At 42.9% G+C, this 27729-nt stretch overlaps 2 protein-coding genes across 9 annotated transcripts in view; one reads left to right on the top strand and one right to left on the bottom strand.

Annotated features, from left to right (window-relative positions):
- Positions 1–18: 18 nt before the first annotated feature.
- On the bottom strand, positions 19–19776 carry dgcr6 (DiGeorge syndrome critical region gene 6). Of its 7 annotated transcripts, none has more exons than XM_052032230.1 (7): positions 11370–11436; positions 8742–8904; positions 6585–6745; positions 4791–4891; positions 3479–3619; positions 3009–3066; positions 31–1290 (listed from the first exon to the last, which is right to left on the bottom strand). In XM_052032230.1, the coding sequence occupies exons 2-7, from the start codon at positions 8849–8851 to the stop codon at positions 1229–1231; spliced, it is 633 nt and encodes a 210-aa protein (XP_051888190.1). In that variant the 5' UTR covers positions 8852–8904; positions 11370–11436; the 3' UTR covers positions 31–1228. The 7 variants fall into 7 exon arrangements, with proteins under 7 accessions (XP_051888193.1, XP_051888190.1, XP_051888189.1 ...); XM_052032229.1 differs by lacking the exon at positions 11370–11436 and adding an exon at positions 19688–19776 and having other exon boundaries at positions 43–1290; XM_052032227.1 differs by having other exon boundaries at positions 43–1290; positions 11374–11450.
- A 159-nt stretch (positions 19777–19935) lies between these two features.
- The window catches only part of hps4 (HPS4 biogenesis of lysosomal organelles complex 3 subunit 2), a 43183-nt gene continuing 35389 nt past the window's right edge, over positions 19936–27729 (top strand). For both annotated transcript variants that reach the window (XM_052032273.1, XM_052032274.1), the window contains exon 1: positions 19936–20208. In XM_052032273.1, coding sequence (XP_051888233.1) covers positions 20168–20208 — 41 coding nt within the window. In that variant the 5' untranslated portion in view covers positions 19936–20167. The remainder of the gene's footprint in view (positions 20209–27729) is intronic.

Below are 27729 nucleotides of genomic sequence, written 5' to 3'. Positions count from 1 at the left end.
TATCAAGGTCAAGATATACTACAAATAATTGGAGACTTTAAGTTTTATTCATGGAAATTTTGTACTGCAAAATCAATTAGAACAGCAACTGGACGCATCCATTTTGAAAAGTCTCATGATTCTGCTCGAATGTTATGCTGTGCATTTCAGTCACCCAATTAAAGAGAGCAGTATTACACGTGTTTACAGAACAAAAATTGACCGACATTTAAATGCAGCATTGATATGATTCTAAGAAGTTTTATTCAGTAGTGTGAAAAGCAAATTGCCAAAAGCTATTTAGAGAATCACGTGCAGATATAGAACATACCAAAGTCGAAATACAACACTGACCTGTCAATACAATTTCTGAATCCAGACAAGAATTTGGTAGCTCACTGAGTGGTCCTGCTAAAGTAGCCACAAGTCTGACTTGCCTTTTGGTGATTTTACTTTACCTTCTTGTACATTTCAAATTATTTTCTAGGTTTGTATTAACCGAAAATACTTGGATAAAATAATTCTGATACTTGAATCCCAGGTTCAGTGACAACACACGTAAACCAAAGTACAGTGAATATTACTTTAAACAAGGATGACACACATTTTGCATGAACCCCAATTTTAACAAAAATAATAGTTTTAAATAATACCAATTTCCCCTTGTCAGTATTTCATTTGCTTAAACTCACATTGCTTAGCTTATGATCAACAATTTATAGCAACAGAAAACCGAATATTCATTTATTGATCCTCTCAAAAGATTCTCGGTCAACTTTACAAATTAGACTAGACCAGACAAAAAGTGTTTTTCGGTCAGAAGTGGTCTTGATGCAAGACATGCCGAGAAAAAACAATGCATCATTCACAAAGTCTGTCGTATTGTGTATGTTGGACAAACAAAAGGAAGGAATCAAATACTGATGCACTGGCAGTATCTGAACCTATGGCAACTGTAGAACAGGAATAACAGTAATCTGTTTAACACGCCAGTTTTCATGGTTCGTGTAAAATACAATGAGTTAACATGTAATACTGGAGGCATTTAAGCATAGGAAAACCTTCTCACTGAACCAGCCAGGATTCATCACAGGACCTCCTGGACAAATAGCATTGTACTGTGGACAATAAAGGCTTTGGCTCTGGCATTTCAATTCCAATGACTGCTGGAAGGTTTGTAATGAAACTTGTCTGCCTCTCCTGTTCTTTCTCCAAACTGGAGCCAATACCAGATCAGCAGCTCCCCGCCTCAGATACTTTCTGCTGCATTTTTAGGATTAGTTCCAGCAAATTCATCTGTAAGGTCAGCTCCTGCAAGATGAAGAGTTATGAAACCAGTTATATCTTGGGCCACTGAAAATTTTTGAGCTTTAAGTACTGTGAGATTTAGAAGCAGAATTAGGCCATTCAACCCATCGAGTCTGCTCCACCATTCAATCTTGGCTGATTGTTCTTTTCAACCCCGTTCTCCCGCCTTCTCCCTGTAACCCTTAGCCCCCTTACCAATCAAGAACCTATCCATCTCTGCCTTAAATACACCCAATGACTTGGTCTCCACTACCCTCTGTGGCAACAAATTCCACAGATTCACCACCTTCTGGCTGAGGTTCCTCCTCATCTCAGTTTTAAAGGGACGTCCCTTTATTCTGAGGCTGTATCCTCGGATCCTGGACTCTCCTACTAATGGAAACAAGCTCTCCACGTCCACTCTATCCAGGCCTTTCAGCATTCAGTAGGTTTCAATGAGATACCCCCACCACCCCCAAATCCTTCTCACACATCAAGGATACAATTCCTTGCCTTTAATTCTGTATCTCACATGTGCCAACTAAACCATGACATTCTATTATTGATTTCTGACACAAAGCTGCTGTTCATCTATTACCTTAACTGGAGCACACTTGTAATGTTAGCTTATATATTGACAGGCTACTCTAGATCCTCAGTATGCACACCTGCACTTCCAGCACAGGCTCTGAATAGCGAGAGAATTCCTAACCTCCGAGAGGGCATAGCTTTAAGGTGAGAAAGGCAAAGGTTAAAGGAGATGTGTGGGGTCAAGCCTTTTTTTTTAAAAATTTTACACAGAAAGTGGTAGGTGCCTGGAACGCGATGCTAGGGGTGGTCGTGGAAGCAGACACGATGGTGGCACTTAGGCACATGTACATATAGGGCATGGAGGGATCTGGATCACATGCTGGCAGATGGGATTAGTTTAATTTGCCATCATGGTCGACACAGACATCGTGGGCCAAAAGGCCTATTCCTGTGCTGTACTGTTCTATGCTCTCAATCCTTTCCCTCACTAACTCAGGAACAACATCACCAATTGTTGTCTTGCTATTACAATAACTGACTCTCATTCACCACAGATCGTGAAGTGCACACAAGCGCATTTGTTATTCACCAATGCTTTTCTTGAAGCCTTGCAAGTATGATTGATCTGAGATCGGCTTGCAAGGGGCTGGAATGCACATCCTGTCATTTCCTGAGTGCACCTTCTCAACTTCAGACCCAAGCTGCTACAAAGGCAAAGTATTGGAAATGCTATAAATTGGAAATAAAAATCAGGAAATAATGGAAATGCTCAGTAGATGAAGAGAGCGTTAACGTCACTTTGATGACTTCTCATTAGTTGGTGAAAGGTTATTAAAGTACAGATCTAGCCTGGTTTCACTCTTGATGAATGCTGCCTCACCTCTAGAGCACTTCAATGTTTACAATGCCTTTGTAGTAGAGGAGAGCTGAAGCTGAGAAAGTGCGCTCAGAAAATTACAGGATGCGTATTCTAGCTCCTAGCAAGCCGTGCTCAGACCAATCATACGTGCAAGCCTTCAAGGAAAGCATTGGTGAATTTGTGTGCAATTCACAATTTGTGGTGAATGAGGTCAATTATGATAATAATAGCAAGACAACAATTGGTGAGATTGTCTGAGTTAGATTAAGAACGTAGAACAGTTGAGCACAGGAACAAGCCCTTCGGCCCTCGATGTCTGTGCCGACCATGATGCCCATTAAACTAAACCTACCTGCTTGCCATATCCCTCCATCCCTGCACACTGCTGCTGGTGATACAAGAGCTTGGGACTGAAACACAAACAGATTTGAAAGTTAAATGGTGAATTATTTTATAATATGTAATTGACAAACATTTTATAAAAATGTGATTGACAATGAACTAACTGAAAGAAAAATAACTCTTTCAGACAGAAAGACTACTTCAATATCAATATACCCTAGTACAATAAGGTGGATCAATCTACTTTGTTATGACCTTGCACCATATCGTCTGCCTGCACTTTCTCTGTGATTGTAACACTTTATTCTGCATTTTGTTATGGTTTTCCCTTGTACTACCTTACTGCACTGACGTGATGAAATGATCTGTATGGACGGCATGCAAAACAAAGTTTTTCACTGTACCTCAGTACGTGTGACAATAATAAACCAATTTATAAATACATTAATCTTTTTGAGACATCTTTTTGAAAAGATTTACCTGAGGATTTGTAGTAATGTAAAATCCTGGAACCCCTGCCTTCTCCAATGTATTTTGCTGATCAATCACTTTCTGATCCAACTCCAAGACTATCTTCTCATCCATCATTCTTTGCTCATCTTTAACCCTTTGCTCCAAGGCCTAGAAAACAGTGACTGGTGAGGGTTAGGAGAAAGGGAAGCTGCTGGGAGAGGAAGATTTTCTTTCTAAAAAGACTCAAAACACGATTTAGTCATCACTTTTTGTCCTGACAACTTTACTTCAATCATGGATGGCACTCAACGCTTACCACAATGAACATCAACTCCCTCTATTGCTGTTACACACCAGAATTACTTAAACAGCATCATAAACCCCCAACCACAAGCAGCCAGCAGTACAAGTCCAGAACGTGGACCTCCGCAAATTCCAGGTTTCCTTTCCAAGTCACACACTGACCAGAAATGGAAATGTATTGGTGTTGCTTCACCATGCAATCAAAATCTTTCTACCCAGTAGCACTTGGGGGGGGGGGGGGGGGGGGGGGGGGGGGGTGGGGTGGGTGGCGGTGGGGTCCCCCTGCCTCAAGCACTTTAGCAGCTGAAGGCAGCAGCTCAACACCCCAATCTCAGAGACTATTACAGAAGGATATTAAATTCTGACAATGCAATTTGTAAGTTTCCCCATTGGTACTGGTTTCCAACCTTTTACAGGTTGGAAGTGACCACTTGAAATCTCAGGTTATAAGCAGCCAAATACTGAACAAAAGTAATTAAAATTCCATCTGAAATAAAAATGAAGAGAAAAATAATTACAGAATTTCCCTTGTAATGATACATTAAGTTTCAGGACATGGATAGTTTGAGATTTGAACAAATATTGTCAATACATTTTTGCACTCATTTTATTATTCTGCACCTTCTGTATATTATGATAAGATCTCTTTATTAGTCACAAGTATATCGAAACACACAGTGAAATGTATCTTTTGAGTAGAGTGTTCTGGGGGCAGCCCGCAAGTGTCGCCACACTTCCGGCGCCATCATAGCATGCCCACAACTTCCTAACCTGTACATCTTTGGAATGTGGGAGGAAACCGGAGCACCCAGAGGAAACCCACGCAGATACGGGGAGAATGTACAAACTCCTTACAGACAGCGGCCGGATTTGAACCCGGGTCGCTGGCACTGTAAAGCGTTACGCTAACTGCTGCACTACCGTGCCATACAATATTCTAAGTCCACGTACAGAGCTGAAAGTAAATCAAGAAAAATCTCTGAAAACTACTTGGCACTGTGCCAAAACCAGCATCAGACTATCAGAACAGGCTCACCTCCAGCTCTCTTTGTTGTGTAGCTCTGAGCACTGTCAGATTGTGAACCTTGCAGCCCTGTAGTGCCTCCTTGTGTTTTCTCAGGAGCTCCTGTTTAAGAGCTTACAAGGAAAAACAAGTACAAATTATATTTTCTAAGAATCTATTTGATCAAATGAATATTGCAATAAAGTGCATCTTTTTGAAAGAAGAGTGGTGGTTTCAAAAATCAACTTTTGAAATAAGGTCTTTCTCATAAATTAAATAGAACCAGCACTGTACCATAACCAGTACAGTAGTATTACAATGCATTCTTGGATCATCTATCCTGATGTCTCCTTGTGGCATGGTATCATCTTTTGATCTGATGTTACACCTGCATGGGCCTCAGTATGGTTTACTGCGTTAAAGGCAGTGTTTAAATGCAAGTTGACTTAAATTTGCTCTAAATACCACTGAATCCACATGGAGGAAATGAGACAATGACTCCAGGGACATTTAAGTTCCCTTTCAACTGATGGAACACAGACCAGATCCCTTCATGCTGTGTTATGGCTATTATTAATAGCATCTGCAATGGATTCAGCCAAGTTATACAGCTCCTCAGTCTGCGGAGGTCATTACAGTATTCCATCTGAGCTGGTCGACAGAAGACTGGCCAGTGCCTGCCTGTGCAGTGACAGATCATAGCCAAGTAGACACTTGATCGACATTCACAGCACAATCCATTAGTGCTCAGGTATTTGATCGCTGCCTGAGGAAATGAACGATCCAAAGAGCTGGTTAAATTCACCTCCCAATGAGAAACTCTGTCAGAAACAGAGTTAACTTTTAGTTCTTTCATGGAAGGTCACTGAACTGAAATATTAAGAGCTACAAACAAAAAGCTGGAGGAACTCAGCGGGTCAGGCAGCATCTACGGAGGGAAATGGATAGTCAACGTTTTGGGTCGAGACCCTTCATCAGGACTGGAAAGAGAGGGGAGGTAGCCTGTATAAAATGTTTTGGGGCAGGGGTGGAGCTGGCGGGTGATAGGTCGATCCAGATTTTAGGGGGGGGGGGGGTGGGGGGAAGAGTGGGAATGATGTAAAAAGCTGGGAAGTGATAGGTGGAAGTAACAAAGGGCTGAAGAAGATGGACTGATAGGAAAGAACAGTGAACCATGGAATAAAGGGAAGGAGGGGAGGAGGGGAACCTGTGGGAGGAACGTGTGGGTGACGGGCAGATCAGGAGGGTGGGGGAGAGTATTGGTATTGGTTTATTATTATCACTTGTACCGAGGCACAGTGAAAAACTTGTCTTGTATACCGATTCTACAGATCAATTCATTACACAGTGCACTGAGGCAGTACAGGGTAAAAACAGTAACAGTACAGAGTAAAGTGTCACAACTACAGAGGAAGTACAGTGTCCGGAGACAATAAGGTGCAAGGTCATAATGAGGTAGATTGTGTGGTCAAGAGTCCATCTCATCATATAAGGAAACCATTCAATAGTCATAACAATCTTATAACAGGAGGGGAAAGAGATGGGGTGAATATTAACCGTTTCTCTCCCCATGGATGCTGCTTGACCTGAGTATTTTCAATCTTTTCTGCTTTTCAGCACCTACAGTATTTTGCTTTTGTCTAGAGAATCTTGATCATTTGACTTTTAAACAAACTGGTAACTCAGAAATATTTTGCCTGTTTCAGTCTCTCTGAAGTTAACTCTGGGTAACTTTAAAGTTTTTTTTCTGCTGTTGGCTTATTCTGCTACAAACTTTAAACTTGTTAAAGTTCAGTTCTCAGTCTGGGACACCCAGAGCATTCCTACCTCTGTGCTCACTGTGCAGTTTCAGACGCTGGTTGTAGAGATTTTTCTCGGTCAGGTGTTGAATCTCAAGCAAACCCTGCACAATCTCAAAGACGGTGCCATCGATCAAAGCCAAGGCCAGGTTACTTAGTATGTCATAGGACAATCGTTGCTGGCACGAGCTTTAAAAAGGAAGACAGGCATTAATCTAAAGCTAATTTCTTATCACTCAGGATCAACAGGTAGAATAAGGGTAAGACTTTCTGCACAGCTGATAAAATCTACAGATGTCAATTTTAAAAAGTGGGAAAAGGAAGACTAGAAAAGAGAGTGGATGACCTGTAGAGTGCTTAACGAGAAAAAGGAGATGGTTATATAGCTGAACTGATGGCGACACAAGTCACTGTATCATGGAAAATTACAACATGGAAGGTCGTTAGGATCAACAAGTCCAATTCAGCCAAAAGACAGTGACACCTTTTAAATTAATCCCACTTCCAAGTTCCAGAGGTATTTCCAGAGTCCCAACCATGTGACAAGGTTTCTGCCTCCAACTTTTCAGGTAGTGAGATCCAGACTTTTGTCATTGTTTGGGAGAAAAGTATTGTCAGTTTCACTGTAATCCTTCCACCACTTTTCTTAAATCCTTATCTCCTTGTTATTGACCTAACTGCTGAAAGACATAGAATGTTTCCATATCTCCCTGACCAGGACTCTCTCATTCTGGTTATAGCTTGATTAAATCTTCCCTCAACACAATTCAAAATATAAAATTAACCAATGCAATGTCTGCTTGTCTGCTTCCTTTTTTGCTGCTCTCTTGCTTTTGAAATACTACTCAGCTATAATGCTTTTTCAGTTCTGATGAACTTTCTGCCTGAAAAGTTGACATTCTCTGCTCTTAAGCCTCTTCCAATTACTTGCAAGATGAAATGGGGTTGTCAAAAACACCTTTTTTATTTTTAAAAGAAGAGAATCAATACAAAGGAATCTTCTAATTTAAAAGCAACACACAAAGGGAGCTCGAGGAACTCAGCGGGTCAGGCAGCAGGAAATGGACAGTCGATGTTTCGGGTCGAGACCCTTCATCAGGACTGGAAAGAAAGAGGGGAGGTAGCCAGTATAAAAGGGTGGGGGGCAGGGGTGGACCAGGAGCTGGGAGGTGACGGGTGGATCCAGGTGTGGAGGCAACAGGCAGATGAGGGAGGGAATTCTAACTTAAACTATTATTTTTGCTATCCACCAATCACATGAGTCTATGTAGGTGCCCATCAGCTGCAGAAGGTTGTAAATGTACACGCCAACACCACGTGCTCCTTTTGTGGGGTCACCCAGGCTTGGACTCAGAGTGGTCGCAGTCAACCTACACTTTGGTTCAGATAATGGAACTGGGGCTACAATTTCTCACACACCTCATAGACGTAGAACATGCTACAGGCTACCTTAAGTTCGCAGTGTCACTTGCAATCTAATGGAACAAAATGCTCACTTCAACACATTCCATTCATCAGTGCTGCACGGAAGAATTCCCATGATAATTATGCCCCATATACATGTATTGGAATCCAAGAATGGACAATTTTGTTCAATTCCAGAGCACCCAATACTTCAATCATGTAAATTATTCCCACCCAGGAAAACATGGGCTTCCTTCCGAAAGATAAAAACAGCTTCTTCAGTGAAACGCTTCTGGATTCAAGATGCATCAGATTTCAGAATTGGTAAATAATTCTAAACCCATCTTGTTGCAGATTCCAAAAAGAATTATCTGCATATGATCCCAGAACAATTACAGATTATGCCTCAATCTTAAAATAAATTGCAAGATAGGATAACAGATCACATTTATAAATAGCACTGCGGGTATGAAACAGCATACAAAACTAGAGTCCTGAAATATGCCAGAATGCAGTTTCTTTGTGCAATGCATTTGTTACATTACAAAATGTTTGGAATTTTTTTTACAGTACAAATTTGATGTTCTTCTGGCAGATTTCTCCAGTGAAACTTAATTTTGTACAATATCTTAAAAAGATAAATACATGACAGATATATAGCACAAAGCATTCCTGCGCAAAACAGTTCATTACTCAATTTCTTCAGAGCTTAAATTTCAGCAAGATTGTCTATATAGTTGAAAACAGAGACTTGGAATGTCTGAATTCATCATTCCACTACCTTGATAAGTCTTTGACCAGACTCTGCAGCTGAGAGAGAAGATAGTAGTGCTGTTCCTGCTGTTTAGCAATATCTGCTGGATCTTCATATGCCCCACTGTTTTTGTTCATATTTGATTGGAGTTCTCACAATATTTGTTGCTTCCAAACTGAAGCCCCCTTTCCTAAAAAGAGAAATACAAAAGTTTTAAAAGTACACTAACATTGTAACTAGAGCACAGAATGTAAGACATTTTAGCACAAACTATAAGACAGTTTACTTTTCCCTCATCTAATATATTTGATGTAATTACATTTTTGTGTTACTATGATACTCTGATTTGGATTCTGTACCTAACTTAGTGAAGGCTCAGAAACAAAGGGAAGAATTTTCCTTCTGGTTTTAAAGTATCTGAAGTTTTCTGCAAAAGGTCTGTTATCTTAAAATGGCCACTATTTAAGTGTGGAGTCAGCCACTGCATCAAGGCACATGACACCTGTGCACCAGGAAATTCCCATAAATGCACAGCAAAGCACAGGGTGAAGTTAAGGGGCCCTGCCTTTCTCATCAAGGCAACATTCAATTGGGCATTGCATGCACAGGTCTTGGCAAAACTGAAGTCCCCAAAGACAAAGGTAATACAATCTGTTTGCATTTGGTAACAAGTTCTTCAGGGAATCAGTCCTGGCTCTATCATCTTCAACTATTTTCTCAGTGACTGCCTCAATAATTCTCGCAAACCATTAAGTGCTAAATACTACCAATTCCAACAAGAGATATTCAGCTCTCTCCTTGATGTTCACTAGCACCAGCATTGCCAAATCACACACTACCAGCACCTTGGGTGGTCAGTGCTGACCAACTCAACTGGATCAGCCAAATGAACACCTTGATTAGAAGTGCAGGGTTAAATGAAAAAAAAATGTGCTGCACCTTCTGACTGTTCAAAACATCTTACCTGCCTACAGCGGCTAAAATCAGTGTGATGGAATAACACTGCTTGCCTGGGAGCAGAAGCAGCTACAACAATGGTTAAAATTTATCAACAAGATTGCCAAAGTTCTGTCAAGAGGCTCAATATCCATGCCTTTCACTATCAACACCCTGACATGGCAGTGTGCATAATCGAAGTTCAGCTAGTGAAAACTCATTAAAATTACTTTGTCATCTCTTCGCTGGCTTTGGCCCTCTACTACCTAAGTGAGGCATGACAGAAATACTGAGGGGGGGAAAGCACTAAAAAGTAACCAACGTATTGGACCCATTACTTCATTTTTGATGAGTCAATATTATACAATCTTTACGCGAGAGTTCTATGTTCCAAGACTTTTCATACAGACAGCTCACCAACCCTTATCCTGATCAACCAGTAATGAGGTATTAAGGTACAGCAGGGTTAATCATATCTCACATGCAGAAACAACTTTTAATATTTCTGTCAATTTGTCATTTTGCCTGTGAGCAGTAGGAGAGGTAATGCGAAGGGAAAACATTGAAAGCAGAAGGGCACATCAGAGAGTGAGGGAGCTTGAAAACAGAGCCCAACCTCTCCCAAACTGATGAGGCACTTCCACCAGAGATGAACACGAAGAGAGTAGGAAGCTTGGGTGATAGACCAGAGGGCAGCACAATCCCAAACCAACTGAATTTTGCCAACTAATCACAGAGATCAAAACCCCTTTTACATAGCCTCTGTTTACATATACAGGTTTGCAACTCCAATGATTGTGACAATAATCCACAATTGAATTTTCACTTCTCCTGAAGGTAGTGTCACCCAAGAAGCAGTGCAATACAGATAGAAAAGGAAGAACAGATTTATAATCTAGTGATATTGCCTGGAAAATTAACCTTGAGGTGACAATTTTTCTATCTGATGTAAACTAAACAGTAATAAAGCTGCTCTTTGGAGGTTTGTTTTGGCTCAGCATTGGGTTAGGTTTTGCCATGTTAAATTAGAACATTAAATGCAGGTCAACCAATGATGCTGAAATTTAAGCATGTTGTGTTCTCACTACCATTTTCTTATATTACATCAGAATCCACTTCATTCCCTGTACTACAGGTTAGGAAGTCTTGCAGTCACAAAAAAACCCTGCATAAGTCCAAATCCTTTCTTTCCTCACATTCCTCAACCATAGAGTATTTTAAAACACATTATTACACCCATAGTTGGACTAGGGTAGCTCAGGGGCTAAACTGCCTCAGGAATAGGCTTCACACCAGCGGCAAATGGGGAACTCCTCTCTGAGTTTCACCTTCGCCTCCATCCATTCCTGGACCAGCCACCCCAAAACATCCCACCCAGCCCTTCTCACCACAAGTGACCCAGAGAGCAAAAACTTAGTTGCAAAAAAAAGTGGTCAAAAGACACTTTCTTTTAAATGTTCCCTCCCCAGTACTTCCTGCGCCAGCAGAAAGTGAAGCAGCAGAATCCCAGGGCAGTGAGGCAGCTTAACTGGAGGTGAGGTGCCAGGTCCAGTGGCTCAGGACAGGGATGGGACCATCCCTGTACTGTACAGACCATCAACCCTCAGTGTCTGCAGGACCACTCAAACCAGCCAACAGAAGCATGGTCGGACAGTAAAGAAACACAGAGACAATTAAAAAGCCCTTTTTAGATATAAAATTCCACCTAAACAAACAAACCCACGCCAAATGCAAACACTGGATCGCAGCACCTCCACCATGCCAATTACCCCATCTTGAGTGTGGCGTCCGGCGTGACGGGGTGGGGCTTCGAGTGACGTCATCCGAAGGTCTGTGCCTATAGCGCCGCGGGTGGCCGCCCCACGTGACGGGGGCGGGGGTCTCGGTTGACGTCGGAGCGCCTGTTCCGTCGCCATCTTGAGTGTGGCGTCCTGCCCGCCCCCCCCCTGGTGGGCGGGGCTTCGCGCGATGACGACATCATCATTCAGACGTCGTCGACCTAGAGGCTTGTCTGCTGAACTCTCCCGGGAGGGTCTGAGTTTCTGTCTCTTTGCAAAGTTTTCTGTTGTTATTTTTACATTTCTCGTACCTGCAATGTTTTCCTGTTGGATTTCTGTGGCACAGTATAACGTGGGGCCGAATGGTCACCTGTTCCAATGGGGGAATAGTATAAACCTGGGTTGAATGACCTCAAGTTCCAATCAGTTGGAAATGTGGGTGGAGAAGTGGCAGATGGAGTTTAATCTGGGCAAGTGGGAGGTTTTGTACTTTGGGAGGTCAAATGTAAGAGGAAAGTATACAGTAAATGGCTGGACCCTTAGGAGTACTGATGTACAGAAGGATCTTGGGGTGCAAGTCCAAAGCTCCCTGAAAGTGGCAACATAAGTGGATAGGGTGATGAAGAAGGTATACGGCATGCTTTTGTTGGGTCACTGGGTGTAAAAGTTGGCAAGTCATGTTGCAGCTGTATAAAACTTTGGTCAGGCCACATTTGGAGTATTGGTATTGGTTTATTATTGTCACTTGTACCGAGGTACAGTGAAAAACTTGTCTTGCATACCGATCCTACAGGTCAGTTCGTTACACAGTGCAGTTACATTGGGTTAGTACAGAGTGCATTGAAGTAGTACAGGTAAAAACAATAACAGTACAAAGTAAAGTGACACAGCTGCAGAGAAAGTGTAGTGCAAGGTCACAACAAGGTAGATCGTGAGGTCAGAGTCCATCTCATCGTATAAGGGAACCGTTCAATAGTCTTATCACAATGGAGTAGAAGCTGTCCTTAAGTCTGGTGGTACGTGCCCTCAGGCTCCTGTATCTTCTACCCGATGGAAGAGGAGAAAAGAGAGAATAACACAGATGGGTGGGGTCTGGTTGCCCCATTACAGGATTCTGGCTGTCTATCTATGCCTCTCATAATTTTATAAACTTCCATCTGGTCTCCCCTCAGCCTTCTACACTCCAGAGAAAACAAGTCTCCTGTACCAATGCAAGGTGATATAAACTAGGGCTGGATAACCTGTTGCTATGTGAGATAGTGTAATTAGGGTGAATGGACTCCTGTTCCTCTGAAATAGTATAAACTGGGGCTGGAAGGTGTAGCAGCCAGCCAGTAGGTAAAGGTGTTGCATGAGGCAATCTTAAAATATAAAAAATAAATGAATGGTGTATCATCAATGGCACAGTATTTCACCTTATGGTCTTAAATTCATCTTAAAAGATTGGAGCATAGAATCCAGGCTGATACTTCTGACAATGTGTCACTAAACATTCAGGTCGACATAAAAGATTCAGGTAATTGAAAAGCCTGAAACCGTATATGTTGGCAACCACCTGCAGTAAAATAATCCACAGCACTATTACAAAGAAGAGGGAAGCAGTTTATCCCGGTCAACAGTTGTTCCTCAAAAAGCAGATTATTTGTTCATTTACTTTGCCTTTTGTGGGAGGTTGCTGAGCACAAATTAGCTGTGTTTTTGTACAATATAATCACTCTTTAAGTTCTTTATTGGTTCTTAAATCTGATAGAGTGCCTGGAGATTAAGATAACACTATAAATATGTTTTCTTTTGCTTCCCCTCTTTCTCTTCCATGCACTACCAGATCCATCAGACCTGATGCTAGATTTCAACCCGAACCGTCAACAATTCCCTTCTCCCCCACAGAAGCTGCTCGACCCGCTGAGTTCCTCCAGCAGATTGTGTATTGCTCCAGATTCCAGCATCTGCAGTCTCTCGTGTCTCCGTCAATCCTTCAACTTCGTTTCCTTCCACTCTTATCCTCCTCTTAGCCTCGAATATCGCAATCAAAAGTTGGGGCGGTGGGGGGGGGGGGGGTTCATCCACACTGCTGGAGCACCCAAATATATTGGCCAATGAAGATAGAGCAAAACTTGCTTTACATATTCTTGGTCTGCATGTCTGTCATTTGTTTCTCATCTACGACACATTCTACACCTTGTCTTGATAGAATCTCCCACTCCTACATTACAACAGTGAATGCATTTTAAAACAATACTTCATTGATTGTGAAATGCTTTAGAATTGAGAAAGCTCTGTTAGAATCTTAGTTACTTTTTCCCACAATGTATCTTTGATTCCAGCTTCCTAATCTCTTTGAGTTATTATCTGTGGCAGAGCCTTCGGCTGCCTCGGTCTGACGCTTTATATCCCTCTGTTAGCGTCTCATTTTGTTTGATGTAGGTTTTTCTGCTTGACTTTGTAACAACCTGTGACATTTCTTTTACAGAGAACACTGGAATTTTTATTGTCCCTCCTTTAAGACACATCATAACCTCCAGGTCTTTGATCAAGAGCTGTTTAGTGTCATAGAGTCATACGGCACTGCAACTTCAAAACGTCTAATTTCTAGCTTGTTTGATTTCAAATTGAGTGTGCTGTGTGGAAAATGTTGAGATTGCCCACTTTGGAAAGAAGAATGGAAAAGCAAATTATTATTTAAATGGAGTGAGACTACAACATGCTCCACTATGGAGGGATGTGAGGGTTGTAGTGCATGAAACACCAAGAGTTGGCAGGGAGGTGCAGCAAGTAACTAGGAAGACAACTGGAATGATGATCTTTATTGCAGAGGGCTTGGAAAATTAAAGTAGGGAAGTTTTAGAGTCATAGAGTTATACAGCACGGAAACAGGCCCTTTAGCCCAACTTGTCCATGATGACCTAGATGCCCATCTAAGCTAGTAAATTGGTAAATTAATTGGTAAATTGGTTTATTGTTGTCACATATACTGAGGTACAGTGAAAAACTTTGTTTTGCATGCCATCCATACAGATCATTTCATCACATTGGTACATTGAGGTAGTACAAGGGAAAAGCAATAACAGAATGCGGAATATCAGGTTACAGTTAAAGAGAAAGTGCAGTGCAGGCAGACAATAAGGTGCAAAGCCATGATGAGGTAGATTGTGAGGTCAAGAGTCCATCTTATCATCCAAGAGGTCTATTCAATAGTCTTATAACAGTGGGACAGAAGCTGTCCTTGAGCCTGGTTGTACATGCTTGCAGGCTTTTGTATCTTCTGCCTGATGGGAGGGGGGAGAAGAGAGAATGTTCGGGGTGGGTGGGGTCTTTGATTATGTTGGCTGCTTTACTGAGGCAGCGAGAAATGTAGACAGAGTCCACGGAGGGGAGGCTAGTTTCCATGATGTGCTGAGCTGTGTCCACAACTCTCTGCAGTTTCTCACGATGTCGGGCAGAGCAGTTGCCGTACCAAGCCTTGATGTGTCTGGGTAGGATGCTTTCTATGGTGCATCTATAAAAATTGGTGAGGGTCAACAGGGACATGCCAAATTCATTTAGCCTCCTGAGGAAGTAGAGGCCCTGGTGTCCTTTCTTGGCCATGGCATCTACGCGGTTGGATCAGGACAAGCTATTGGTGATGTTTACTCCTAGGGACTTGAAGCTTTCAACCTCCACACCATTAATGTAAACCGGAGCATGTGCACCACCCCATTTCCTGAAGTCAGTGACCAGCTCTTTTGGACTGCTGACATTTCAGGGAAAGGTTGTTCTCATGACATCATGCCACTAGGCTCTCCACCTCCTTCCTGTACTTGAACTCATCATTACTTGAGATTTGGCCCACTACGGTGGTGTCATCTGCAAAGCTGCAGCTAGTCCCATTTGCAAACACCTCCTTGCATTGCTTTTATGTGGTTTCAGTAACCCATCTTGGGAAATTGGATTGGATGTTCTCGAAATGCAAGACCATATATTGTCCAAACACTTAATGGCCCAAAACAGTGAGAGACAAAAATCAAGGACTGGGAGGCAGTCACTGCCTACTCTTCAACCAAAAATCTGTCTTTGATGTGACTATCCTTGACTCCAACTCACTTCGACTATAGAGGTTAGTCTTGCTGTTACCTCAGTCTGACAAGAGGCTGAAAAGGCAAAACATCATGACCTCTGCAGCTGATATATCCCATTTTGTTTAAAAACCTAGGTGCACCTTGTCACTAGTTAATTTTAATTGAATTCTGTGTTTTGGTTTTAAACATAGGAACATTTGGCAGTCACTCTGATGGGGTACTGTTTCAGAACAAGGAACATGTACATGATTTTGAGAGAAGCCAGGACTGACGTAAAAGCCAAATATGGAACAATGGGAGAGAAACGAGTGAAGTAAAGTCAATGTTTGAAGCCCACAAAATTATGTTTTACTTAAGTATTAGTCAACCGCAAGAAATTCAAAGCAGTTTCAAAATTAGAAACATCAGGAAAGTGGAAGCAAGCAAATGATGCCCACATCCTGAAACTAAATAAAAACTTGCCCAAGGGCCAGAAGGTGAACAGGTTGGAAGCTGCTGGGAAATGCCAGAAAATCCGCTTAAAGTGTAAGCGTTTCCCATCTTTTCGCCACCAATCCCATCTCCACTTTCCAGCATGAACACTGAAGTCCTGAATTTGCTGCTTAAGCTTCCTGACTGTGGTGCAATGTTGCAGTAGAGTGGTGGGCATGAATTTGCCGAGGAACCTGCCTACTGAACCTGCCAAGTTACACCTGGAGCAGGTAAAGTGAACCCATTCATTTAACTGGAGAAGAACAGTTGTGAGGGAGAATGATGCGTACAGCGCAAGGTAATGTGCATCTTTAAAAAAATAGGGCATTGAGTATAGGAGTTGGGACATGGTAGTGTAGCAGTTAATGTAACACTATTACAGCGCCAGCGACCCGGGTTCAATTCCGGCCGCTGTCTGTAAGGAGTTTATACGTTCTCCCTGTGTCTGCGTGGGTTTCCTCCAGGTGCTCCGGTTTCCTCCCACATTCCAAAGACGTACAGGTTAGGAAGTTGTGGGCATGCTATGTTGGCGCTGGAAGCGTGGCGACACTAGTGGGCTACCCCCAGAACACACTATGCAAAAGGTGCATTTCACTGTGTGTTTCGATGTACATGTGATTAATAAAGATCTTATCTTGTCACCTTACCACATTAGATTGCAGTTGTATAAGTCATTGATGAGACTGTACTCGGTGTACTGTGTGCATTTTTGGTCACCCTATTATAGGAAAGACATGGTTAAACTGGAAAGAGTGCAGAACAGATTTACAAAGATGTTGCCAGGACTAGAGGGCCTGAGTTACAGGGAGAGGTTGGCCAGGTTACTTGTTTATTCCTTAGAATGAGGGGTGACCTTATAGAAATGTTTAAAAGTAGGAGAGGCATAGATAAGGTGGATGGTAGCAGTCTTTTTCCCGGGATAGAGGAGTCCAAAACTAGGGGGCATAGATTTAGGATGAGAGGGGAAAGATTTAAAAGGGACCTGATGGGCAACTTTTCAGGCAGAAGGTGGTGAATGTGTGGAATGAGCTGCCAGAGGAAGTGGTTGAGACAGGTACAAAGTTTCATGTAAAAAGCACTTGGATGGGTACACGGAAGGGCGGGGTGGGGCTTGGAGGGATATGGGACGAATGCAGGAAATTGGGATGAGCTGGATGGGCACCATGGTTGGCATGGACTGGTTGGGCTGAAGGGCCTGTATCTGTGCTGTATTGCTCTATGACTCTATGGCTCTATAATTCAGTTTGCTTTTTAAACATTTTGAAGTGAATTTTTAAAAAAATATTCTCATTTTAAAAAATTGTCATTGATAACCATCTAAACCGAGGGTGTGGTTTTGCTGGCTGTTTTCAGTTGTTTTGTGGAGACTTAGTCTGTCCTACTATTACAGACTGTCCTGGATAATGAATGCGTTCCATTTTTACAGCTATCCTTGCGTCGATTTCGTCTGTAAGTCAGAAAATACACAAAAAGCACTTGGGTAACTGTACCTCAACAGTATTGTAACAAATGGCATCGAAAGTACATAAGACTGATAAGAAAGAACAATTTCTAAAAGTGGAGCGAGAGAGAGGGGAATCTAGTTCTGCCATTCATAAGAATGAACGTATGTACATAAGTTGGACTTTTAAATTTAATCACATTATGGGAGCTCATTCATATGTAGGGGTGTTTGTAAGTTGGGTGTTCGTAAACTGGGGATGGTCTGTACATTATGCCCATTCACCATGTAAGGTTTGGAATTTTTGGATCAAAATGGTGCACTGGCAAGTTGATATCAGGACCTAGAAGAGTTTGATGTAGGTTTGTATGCCATTGGCAATAGGTTCGACACCAATAAATTGGCATTTAAATGATTGGCTAAACCCCATCGGCAATCAGTTCTGCCCCAATAAATATGGAACAAGCTGCCAGAGGAGGTGCTGTTCAACCCAGATAAGTGTGAAGTGATACATTTCAGGAGATTGAATTTGAAGGCAGAATACAAGGTTAATGGCAGAACTCTTAGCAGTGTGGAGGAACAGAGGGATCTTGGGCTCCACGTCCATAGATCCCTCAAGGTTGCCATGCAGGTTGATAGGGTTGTTAAGGCGGATTGTGTGTTGGCCTTCATTAGTTGGGGTATTGAGTTCAAGAGCCATGAGGTAATGTTGCAGCTCTACAGAACTCTGGTTAGACCACACATGGAGTATTGTGTACATTTCTGGTCACCTCATTATAGGAAGGATGTGGAAGCTTTAGAGAGGGTGCAGAGGAGATTTACCAGGATGCTGCCTGGATTGGAGAGCATGTCTTATGAGGATAGGTTGAGTGAGCTAGGGCTTTTCTCTTTGGAGAGAAGGAGGATGAGAGGTGACTTGATAGAGGTGTACAAGATGATAAGAGGCATAGATCGAGTGGACAGTCAGAGACTTTTTCCCAGGTCGAAAATGGCTGACACGAGGTGGCATAATTTGAAGGTGATTGGAGGAAGGTATAAGGGGGATGTCAGGGGTAAGTTTTTTTACACAGAGAGTGGTGGGTGCGTGGAACGCACTGCCTGCAGAGGTTGTGGGGGCAGATACATTAGGGACATTTAAGAGACTCTTAGATAGACACATGAACAATAGAGAAATGGAGGGCTATATGGGAGGGAAGGGTTAGATAGATCTTAGAGCAGGATAAAATGTTAGCACAACATCGTGGGCCGAAGGGCCTGTACTGTGCTGTAATGTTCTATGTTCTAGAGGTGGGTACAATTACAATGTTTAAAAGACATTTGGACATTTACATGGATAGGAAAGGTTCAGAGGGATGTGGGCTAAACAATGGCAAATGGGACTAGCTCAGGTGAATACCTTGGTCAGCATTGACAAATTGGGCTGAAGGGCCTGTTTCCGTGCTGTATTACTTTATGACTCTAAGTACATTTGAACATAAGAACTAGAAGCAGGAGTGGGTAGTTCAGCCCCTCATGCCTACTTTGCTGCTCAAAAGATTATCCCAGATCATTTACCTCAGCACCACTTTCCTACACTAACCCTATATCTCTTTGATACCTTTAATGTCTAAAAACCAGTGTCTGTCTTGAATATACTCAGTGGCTGAGCTTTCACAACCCTTTTGGGTAGAGAATGTCAAAGATTCACCACTCTGTGGGTGCAGAAATTTCTTCTTATCTCTGTCCTGAATGGCTGGCACCTTATTTTAGGACAGTGATCCCTGGATCTAGACACATCATTTGGAGGAAGTTTCATTACTTAAGATTATATTGCCAATATTGCATCTAATTTGCACATCGGAAGCTCCCGTAAATATCAGTGAGATAAGTTTCCGACAGAACATTCAAAAGGCACTTGGACAGGTACATGGTTTGGAAAGGTTTAGCGGGATATGGGCCAAATGTGGGCAAATGGGACTAGCTTAGATGGGCATCTTGGCCAGCAAGGACGAGTTGGGCCCAAAGGGCCTGTTTCCGTGTTGTATGACTCTACAAATTGCTTTAATTATTTCGAATGGGGGGGGGAATGAGTCTTTTATTTAATCATACAAGTTTCATTTACGAATGTTTACTTCTGGGAAACTTTTATGTGCAATCTGAAGCAAGTATCTGTTTAAAACTGAAAGTCAAATCAAACATATTACTGTTCCAGGTGTGAAGCCCTTCAGAGTGACTGGAGTTCACTGGTCTCAGGAATGATCAGGGTGGACAGAAGATGTAAAACACGTGCTTTACCCTGTTTAAGACACTTACTGTTCACAAATCAACCGTGTGTAGACGTGAGTCCAGTTTACCTTCATCTAGTCAGGAAGTGCATGGAATGATCACAAGACAAAGTGGGTGATCTTCAGAGAGCGTCCAAGAAACAAGGCTGAAAAACCCCGGCTTCCTTCTGTTGCATCACAGTTAAGTAAAGCTCTAAAGCTGTCAACTGTGCTGCCAACAGCCAATGCTCTCATGTGGGAGGAGTGATGGGGCGCGGAGGGGAAGGAGGAGGACGACTCGTCCTGTATAAATTAACAACGTACTAACAGGAAGAGTTTTCGTTTGACAGAGTCACTCTTGGAGATCGATGCCAAACTAGTTTCATCTTTTCCTAAGATGCACTGGGCCACGAGATGAATGTATGCCAGTCCGCAGCTGTTTTTACTGAAATTCGCTGCGGTTCTATACCTGATACCAGTGTTTTCATTACTGCTTTGTATTTTCCGAGGGACCCGCTGGTAGCAGTAAATGGCCACCGCGGTTGCCACCGAGCAGAAAGCCACAGCGTGGTAAGTGTTTATGCGCTGGTGTTTTGGTTTGCAAGTCACCCATTGTTGTTCCGTTCAGTGATGCAACTGGATAAACACATCTCACGGTGCGGGGAAAAAAAAATCAAACAAAAATTGGCAGCGAGCCAGGTAATGTGGTATATTGGCTAATGACGGGAAAACCTGGCCAGCGCTTTAGTTTTTTAGTGGGGTATTCTGAAAGAAGGTGTGCGGTAGGAAGGAGGGGATCCCAGAGTGCAGATAAATGTATGGCCTTCATTGGAATAGCATTGAAAATCGTGGGTGTAAAGGAGGCTGCACCGGGAGGAAGGCAACCTTGCAAAGGCTGGAAGGTAGGGGTGTCAGAGAAAGTAGTTGATGCAGATACAATACCAACATGTAAAAGACACTTGGATAATGGATGGGAAAGGTTTAGGGATGTGGGCAAATGGGACTAGCTTGGGTGGGCATCTTGGTCGGCATTGGGCCGAAGGGCCTGTTTCTCTGCTGACTCTTTGACTTAGAGATGTTTGGCCCAGGTGATGGAGGGATTTGAAAACCAGGATGAGAATGTTAAAATCTAGGCCTTTCTAAGCTGAAAGCTAATTCTTTGCACTGTGCTGAGTTATAGAACAGTATCTCAAAAGAATCCCCTTCCTCTTCATGATTTCTTCATGTTATCATCAATGCCAACACATTGCACATTGAAGATTTCATCTTCTTTGATGCAAAGCTGCTGCAGTTTAGATTGCTGCATCAGGTGTCCCAAGTTTTTTGCAGGCAGTATAACACAATTGAGTGGACATGGAGAAGATGTTTCCATTAGTAGGAGAGTCTAGGATCTGAAGGCACATCCTCGGAATAAAGGGACGTCCCTTTAGAACTGAGATGAGGAGGAATTCCTTCCGCCAGAGGGTGGTGAATGTGTGGGATTTGTTGCCACAGAGGGCTGTGGAGGCCAAGTCATTGGGTATATTTAAGGCAGAGATTGATAGGTTCTTGATTGGTAAGGGTTACGGAGAGAAGGCGGGAGAATGGGATTAATAAGTAAAACAGCCATGATTGAATGGCGGAGCCGAATGGCCTAATTCTGCTTCTATACGTTATGGTCTTATAAGTTTGAATTCCTGCTTTGATCCCCTCGTCTTCACAGATCTAAATTTGCACGTGCATAGGCCACTTAATAATGTCTTAGAGTTTCCTTTATTGAATACTTCTGCTCATGGTGTATTGTGGAGTGTCGTGGCTGTCACATGACAGCACTGCCCCTACCTGGTCGGAAGACACACCACTGCCAATCAAGGTTTGGCCCCGCCCCACCCATCAGTGTACACCTGACCATTGGTCTTTGTGATTGATTAGTCCTTGCTGGCACCGGGTCATTGGCCTTTTTAAATTACCTGGGCTGGACCCCTCCAGCACTATAAAGAGTGCCACATGTGCTTGGCTCTCCCTCTTTGTCTGCTCCGAGGGATGACCCTGCTTCACTCCAGGCTGAGCACTGTGAAATGGCACTGGAGAAATTGTTGGTGAGGTGTGCACTGTTAAAAGGGTTGGGAGCATCTTAGTTAGTATCCCTGGTAGCAGAGAGCTGTGCCTGCACTGAGCCAAGGGGTGGCAGGTATCGTATTGTTTTTCCTTGATTGTACCCAGTTTGTTGTGTGTGTGTGTATTTTACCCTCGTTGCGATTTTCCCACGTTCGCTATCAACTGTGCGCGCGTGTGTGTTATTCCCGTTACCCTTTCTCCGTGTTCATCTTTTGTAAATAAATCATTTATCTCTAAGACTGTGTTCAGAGTCCTCGCCTTCTGAGACCCTGAACCTGTTTCACAACACATGGCTCCCAGTATTAGATGATATCCACACAGAATTCCTTCCACCATCAGCACCTATGTCTTCTCAAACTCCGGAATCCCCTTTCTCTTCCTTCCTCCTTTACCAGCTCCTTGGAATTTCCCTTTTTTTGACCAAACTTTCATCTTTTCTATTTCATTGTACTACTTCAGTGTAAGTAAGTGTGGGCAGGCACGATAGTGTAGCGGTTAGAGTAACGCTATTACAACACCAGCGACCTGGGTTCAATTCCGGCCGTCGTCTGTAAGGAGTTTGTACGTTCTCCCCGTGTCTGCGTGGGTTTCCTCCGGGTGCTCTGGTTTCTTCCCACATTCCAAAGACATACGGGTTAGGAAGTTGTGGGCCTGCTATGTTGACGCCGGAAGCGTGGCGACACTTGCAGGCTGCCCCCAGAATGTTCTACACAAAAAGATGCATTTCACTGTGTGTTTAAATGTACGTGTGACTAATAAAGATACCTTACCTTACCTTAATATTCTGCATAATATCTATGCATAGGCCTTTCCATGGAAGATAAGCTCAGGGGCTGTTTCTCTCCGTTTCTGCTAGCTCAAGGCACTGAAATTGATCGTGGGCTCTGTTCTGCTTGCTGAGATCAGTTTTATTTTGTAGTTCCTATTGCAAAGTCTTTTAATCTTTTTTATGCTTCCTCTTCTACCCCCACCCCAGAGGTTATGAGCACATGGAACTAGCACTTGAAACAGGATTAGGTTCTGCGCCACTCTGCAAGGGACTGTAAAGGTCAATGTGACATACTCATCTGATTGTCTCTTTCTCAATTATAAGATGAAGAGAAGGCCAACTTTTATTGTTAAGTGCTGTTGAGAAGGCTGTGATGAGTTGTAGTCTGTGTAGTTATGGCCATTCCACGATGGATTTGGTCTGGCAGTTCTGGGATTTTTGACTTGGTGACAATGCAAGAACAACAATTTGTTTCCAAGTTCTCTTTTTTTAGGTATCTCGGATCAGGATTTTGACTTTGGGTTATCCCTGTGAGATTAGTAATTGCTTCTGAGTCGCCAAGATAGGCTGTTTAAGATCAAGTCCTGGGACTTTTATCATGAAGCTTCATCACTGATGGGGACCGCTATTGAGAGTATAAGGAAGATGGTGCATGGAACCAAATAAGGGAGCTGGGTGTGCAGATGGTGAGGGGACGCATTGGGAGGAGTGTGTGGGTGATGGGCAAATAGTGTGGGTGGAAGAGGGGAAATAAACTGGGTGACAGGAGGCTGGTGGGGGGATGGGGTGGACAGCCTGTGATGATATTCTCTGCCGCTGTGGGAATTTAGCAGTGCCATGTTTCCATTAGGATGGTGATGTCAAATGCAAGGCTGCTAACAAAGGGAGCTCTCTATTGTCAATTTGCATCCCGGAACTCCCCTTCCATAATAGTTTGGGGGGAAAAGTTGTAGATCTCCAGTTGATCCCAACTGCTCACAGGAAAATTATAATCTTTGACATCCTCCTCTTCTCAATATGATGTTATGTACAATGGAATTTTGCAGTTTGTACATAAAGTTAGTTGTTTCCCCATGATCACTGTCCTTCTGGTTGAAAGATTTCTATTCCACAGTGTAGAGGATACTTTAGATGAAACCGCCGAACAGAATGATGTCTTTGTATGTTACATTGGTGCTCAATACAATGATGTTACTTTATTATTCAATGAGCTTCTGCATAGCCTCCAAATTAACTCGAGTCACTAACCTTAAGCAGGGATTTTTTTCCCTTTTTAAAAAAAACATTCTTGTGATTTTTTTTTTCCCCTACTCGATAATGATGAATTATGGTGTGAAGTTGGCTGCTTATTGGCACCTTGTCCAAGTTGCTCTTCTTTTGTGCATGAATTGACTGTGTCTGAAGGCTGTCTGTATGGGGAAGGCATCACAGCTGACCTCCATCTTTCAGCATCCAACATGTGACGGAAGTATGGTTTAGTTGGAGTACTAACGATCAGGACTACTAGCTCCTGACTCTGCAGTTCGGTTGCTGATAGAAGGCAGTATTTTTTATACAGTACCTTTATTTAAAAAAAAACAGTTTTCTCAGATTGCAAGTTACTAACATACAGGTCTTTTAATCTAGTCTGGAATTGTTATTAGATTAATTTATTATCATTTACACCAGGGTGTAATGCAATTCTTTGTTCACATGAGCTTACATTATACATGGTGATAATAAACAAAACAATAGATACAACAACAATAGTGCAAAGACTGTCATGCAGTGGTGCAAAGATTGTATTGCACTACGTTGTAAGAGTGAAAAAGAACATAAATCTTACAGCACATAAACAGGTAAATTGGCTCAACTGTTGTATGTTGGTCTTTGTGGCCAGTATGAATTTCATTCCAACCTACTCCTAGAGCACAATATCAGAAATAGTAACACAGCTAGGCCATGTGGCCCCTCGCACCCGCGGGGTTACGTCAGATGGCCTCTCAAACCTACTCCAGCATTCAGTAAGATTATCTTGAATCTTGGCCTCAGCTCCACTTTCCTGACTGTTCCTTGTAACCCTTGATTACACTTCATACAAAAATCTATCTGAGACTTGAATATACTCAAGGACTTAGCCCCCACTAATGTTTCTTGTAAGTGCCATTTGAGACTACTGTCAATGATGTCTTCCAGTACTTTGAGAGTGAGGGTGGGCTATTGTTGGAAGAGTGGGACTGGAGAGGGAGGGCTGGAGACTGAGGGAGGCATTTAGTGGGAAGGGGTCAGAGGTAGGGAGGCTCGGAGAGGGGATCAGGGTGGAGTAAGCGAGAAGAGTGCGGGCAAGAATGTGTGTGTGGGGGTGATCAGAATATGTATGTGTTTGCACATTAAGCACTGTAGCATATATTCCACTGCAAGAGCTGCACCCTGAATATCCTGTAGTACTTGGAGCATGACAGACTGTTCTCAAACCAGCCTGCGGTGAAACAGAAATAGCCCATTGTTAGCTTAAATCTTTGTATTAATAGTGATCACGAGATTAGAATGTAGGGAGAAGGTTGTTTGACTTTTGGCTAACCTCTCCAGGAATACCTGAAGCTCACAACCCCCATTGTGCTCTCTACTTATTTCTTAAACACTTGACATCCATGAAAGAATTTGCCTTTATGTGGACCCTTTATAATATCTTCCCAAATCATTTAACTGGTCCATTATTCCGTTAGGTGACCTTGTAGACCATTGTGTATTTTGATAATTTTTTTTGAGGTAACATTTCTCAAAGTGGTCTCCTAGTCATCAAGTTATACAGCAAGGAAACAGGCCCTTTAGCCCAACTTGTGCATGCCAAGATGCCTTCCTGAGCTGGTCCCATTTGCCTGCATTTGGCCCGTATTCCTCTCAAACCTTTCCTATCCATAAACCTGTCCAAATATCTTTTAAACATTGTAATCGTACCCGCCTCTACCACTTCCTCTGGCAGCTCATTCCACATACCCTCTGCCCTCTGTGTTGGGGGGAAAAGACTTGTCCCTCAGGTTCCTGTTAAATCTTTCTCCTCTCGCCTTAAACCGATACCCTCTAGTTTTAGCCTCCCCTACCCTGGGAGAAAGACTGACCACCTATCTTATCTATGCTGCTCATGACTTTTAGAGAAAATCTCTGTAAGGTCACCCTCAGCCTCCTCCACTCCAGAGTAAACAGTCCCAGCCTTGCCAGTCTCTCCTTATAACTCAAGCCCTCCAGTCCCTGCAACATCCTTCTGAAACATTTCTGCACCCTCACTGGCTTAATCACAAAATTGGCCTATTCATGGTTTCAGTCATTAATTTCTTGCTGTGCTGTGTCGTTTCTATAAGTGTTTGCTAAGTACAAAGTACCTGCATACACTCTCTAAAGACCTTGATTATTGAAGGTTTCTTTTTGTTGTTTCTTCTGGGTGACAAAGGTTAGATTGATTGAGGAAATTAAAGCTTTTATCTCCACTGTTGACTGAAATGAACTGGATCATAAATCTGGGACAAGAGAAGCAGGGTTAATGTTTCAGGTTGATGACCTTTCCTCAGAACTAGGAAAAGTTAGAAACAAAATGGGTTTTAAGTTGCAGAGAAGGGTGGAGGGAATACAGGGAATGTCTATAATAGGGTGGAGACCATCAGAGAGAGAGAATGGAATTGGTTTATTATTGTCACTTTTACAGTGAAAAACCTGTCTTGCATACTATTAATACAGATCAGTTCATTATACAGTGCATCAGGGTAGTACAGGGTAAAATAACACAGGATGCAGAATAAACACAGCTACAGAGAAAATGCAGTGCAGGCAGACAATAAGGTGCAAGGTCATGAGGTCAAGAGTCCATCTTATCGTACTAGGGAACCGTTCAACAGCCTTTAACAGCGGGATAGGAGCTGTCCTTGAGCCTGGTGGTATGTGCTTCCGGGCTATTGTATCTTCTGCCCGATGGGAGGGGGGAGAAGAGAGAATGTCTGGGGTGGGTGGGGACTTTGATAATGCTGGCTGCTTTACTGAGGCAGCGAGAAGTGTAGACGGAGTCCATGGAGGGGAGGCTGGTTTCTTGGAGTGGGTGCCTGGAGTGAAGGGGCAATGAAGTTTTGTTAGTCACAGCTGACCTGAGGTATAACTAGAAGGAGAATGAGCACAGAGGGGAGAGAAAGAGAAACAATGCTGGAACTGTGTGTAAATCACTGGGTTTCTGGGAACCGATAGCAAAAATTAATGCTGGAAACACCCAGCAGGTCAGGCAGCAACTGTGGAGAGAGAAAATCGTAGATCATAGAACAGTACAGCACAGGAACAGGCCCTTCAGCCCACAATGTTGTGCCGAACCAATTACATCAGTAATAAAATGCCCAACTAAACTAATCCCTTCTGCCTACACAATGTCCATATCCTACCATTTCCCTCCCATTCATGTACCTATCTAAGAGCTTCTTGAATGCCCTTATCGTATATGTCTCCACCATCACCAGCTCCAGGCACCCACTACTCTCTCTGTTTAAAAATAAAACTGCCCTGCCCATCTCCTTTGTACTTGCCCCCTCTCACCTTAAATGCATACTCTCTGGTATTAGACATTTCAACCCTGGGGAAAAGATAACGACTGTCTACTCTATCTATGCCTCTCATAATCTTATAAACCTCTATCAGATCTCCCCTCAGCCTCCGCTGCTCCAGAGCGAACAACCCAAGGTTGTCCAACCTATCCTCGTAGCACATGCCCTCTAATCCAGGCAGCATCATGGTAAACGTCTTCTGCACCCTCTCCAAAGCCTCAACATCCTTCCTATAATGGGGCGACCAGAACTGAATGCAATACTCCAGATGTGACCTAACTAGAGTTTATAAAACTGCAGCATAACATCCTGACTCTCGAACTCAATGCCTCGACTAACAAAGGCAAGCATGCCATACGCCTTCTTTACCACCCTATCAACCTGTGTAGCCACTTTGAGGGAGCTGTGAACTAGGATCCCTCTGCTCGTCAACACTGTTAAGGATCTTGCCATTGACAGTGTACTGTCTCTTTACATTTGATCTCCCAAGGTGCAACACTTCACATTTGGCTGGGTTGAACTCCATCTGCCATTTCTCCGCCCATATCTGCAACTGATCTATATCCCGCTTTATCCTTTGCCAGTCTTCTACTCTATCCACAACACCACCAAGCTTTGTAACATCTGCAAACTTATATCCAGGTCATTTATATACATTTTTCATCCAGG

This window comes from Pristis pectinata, chromosome 17, assembly GCF_009764475.1.
Source record: "Pristis pectinata isolate sPriPec2 chromosome 17, sPriPec2.1.pri, whole genome shotgun sequence".
In the NCBI taxonomy this organism is placed as follows: Eukaryota; Metazoa; Chordata; class Chondrichthyes; order Rhinopristiformes; family Pristidae; genus Pristis; species Pristis pectinata.
Note: the sequence above shows the minus strand (reverse complement) of the source record. Positions and strands in the feature narration are given on the sequence as shown.

Bases quoted from the DNA above. Each gene is read 5' to 3' on its own strand.
- dgcr6 (XM_052032229.1), bottom strand. From the start codon at position 8,851: ATGAACAAAAACAGTGGGGCATATGAAGATCCAGCAGATATTGCTAAA. The intron at 4,892-6,584 runs GTAGGAATGCTC...TTTCCTTGTAAG, and splicing joins ACTGCACAGTGAGCACAGAG to CTCTTAAACAGGAGCTCCTG. The intron at 3,067-3,478 runs GTAAATCTTTTC...TTTGTGTTTCAG, and splicing joins ACATTACTACAAATCCTCAG to TCCCAAGCTCTTGTATCACC.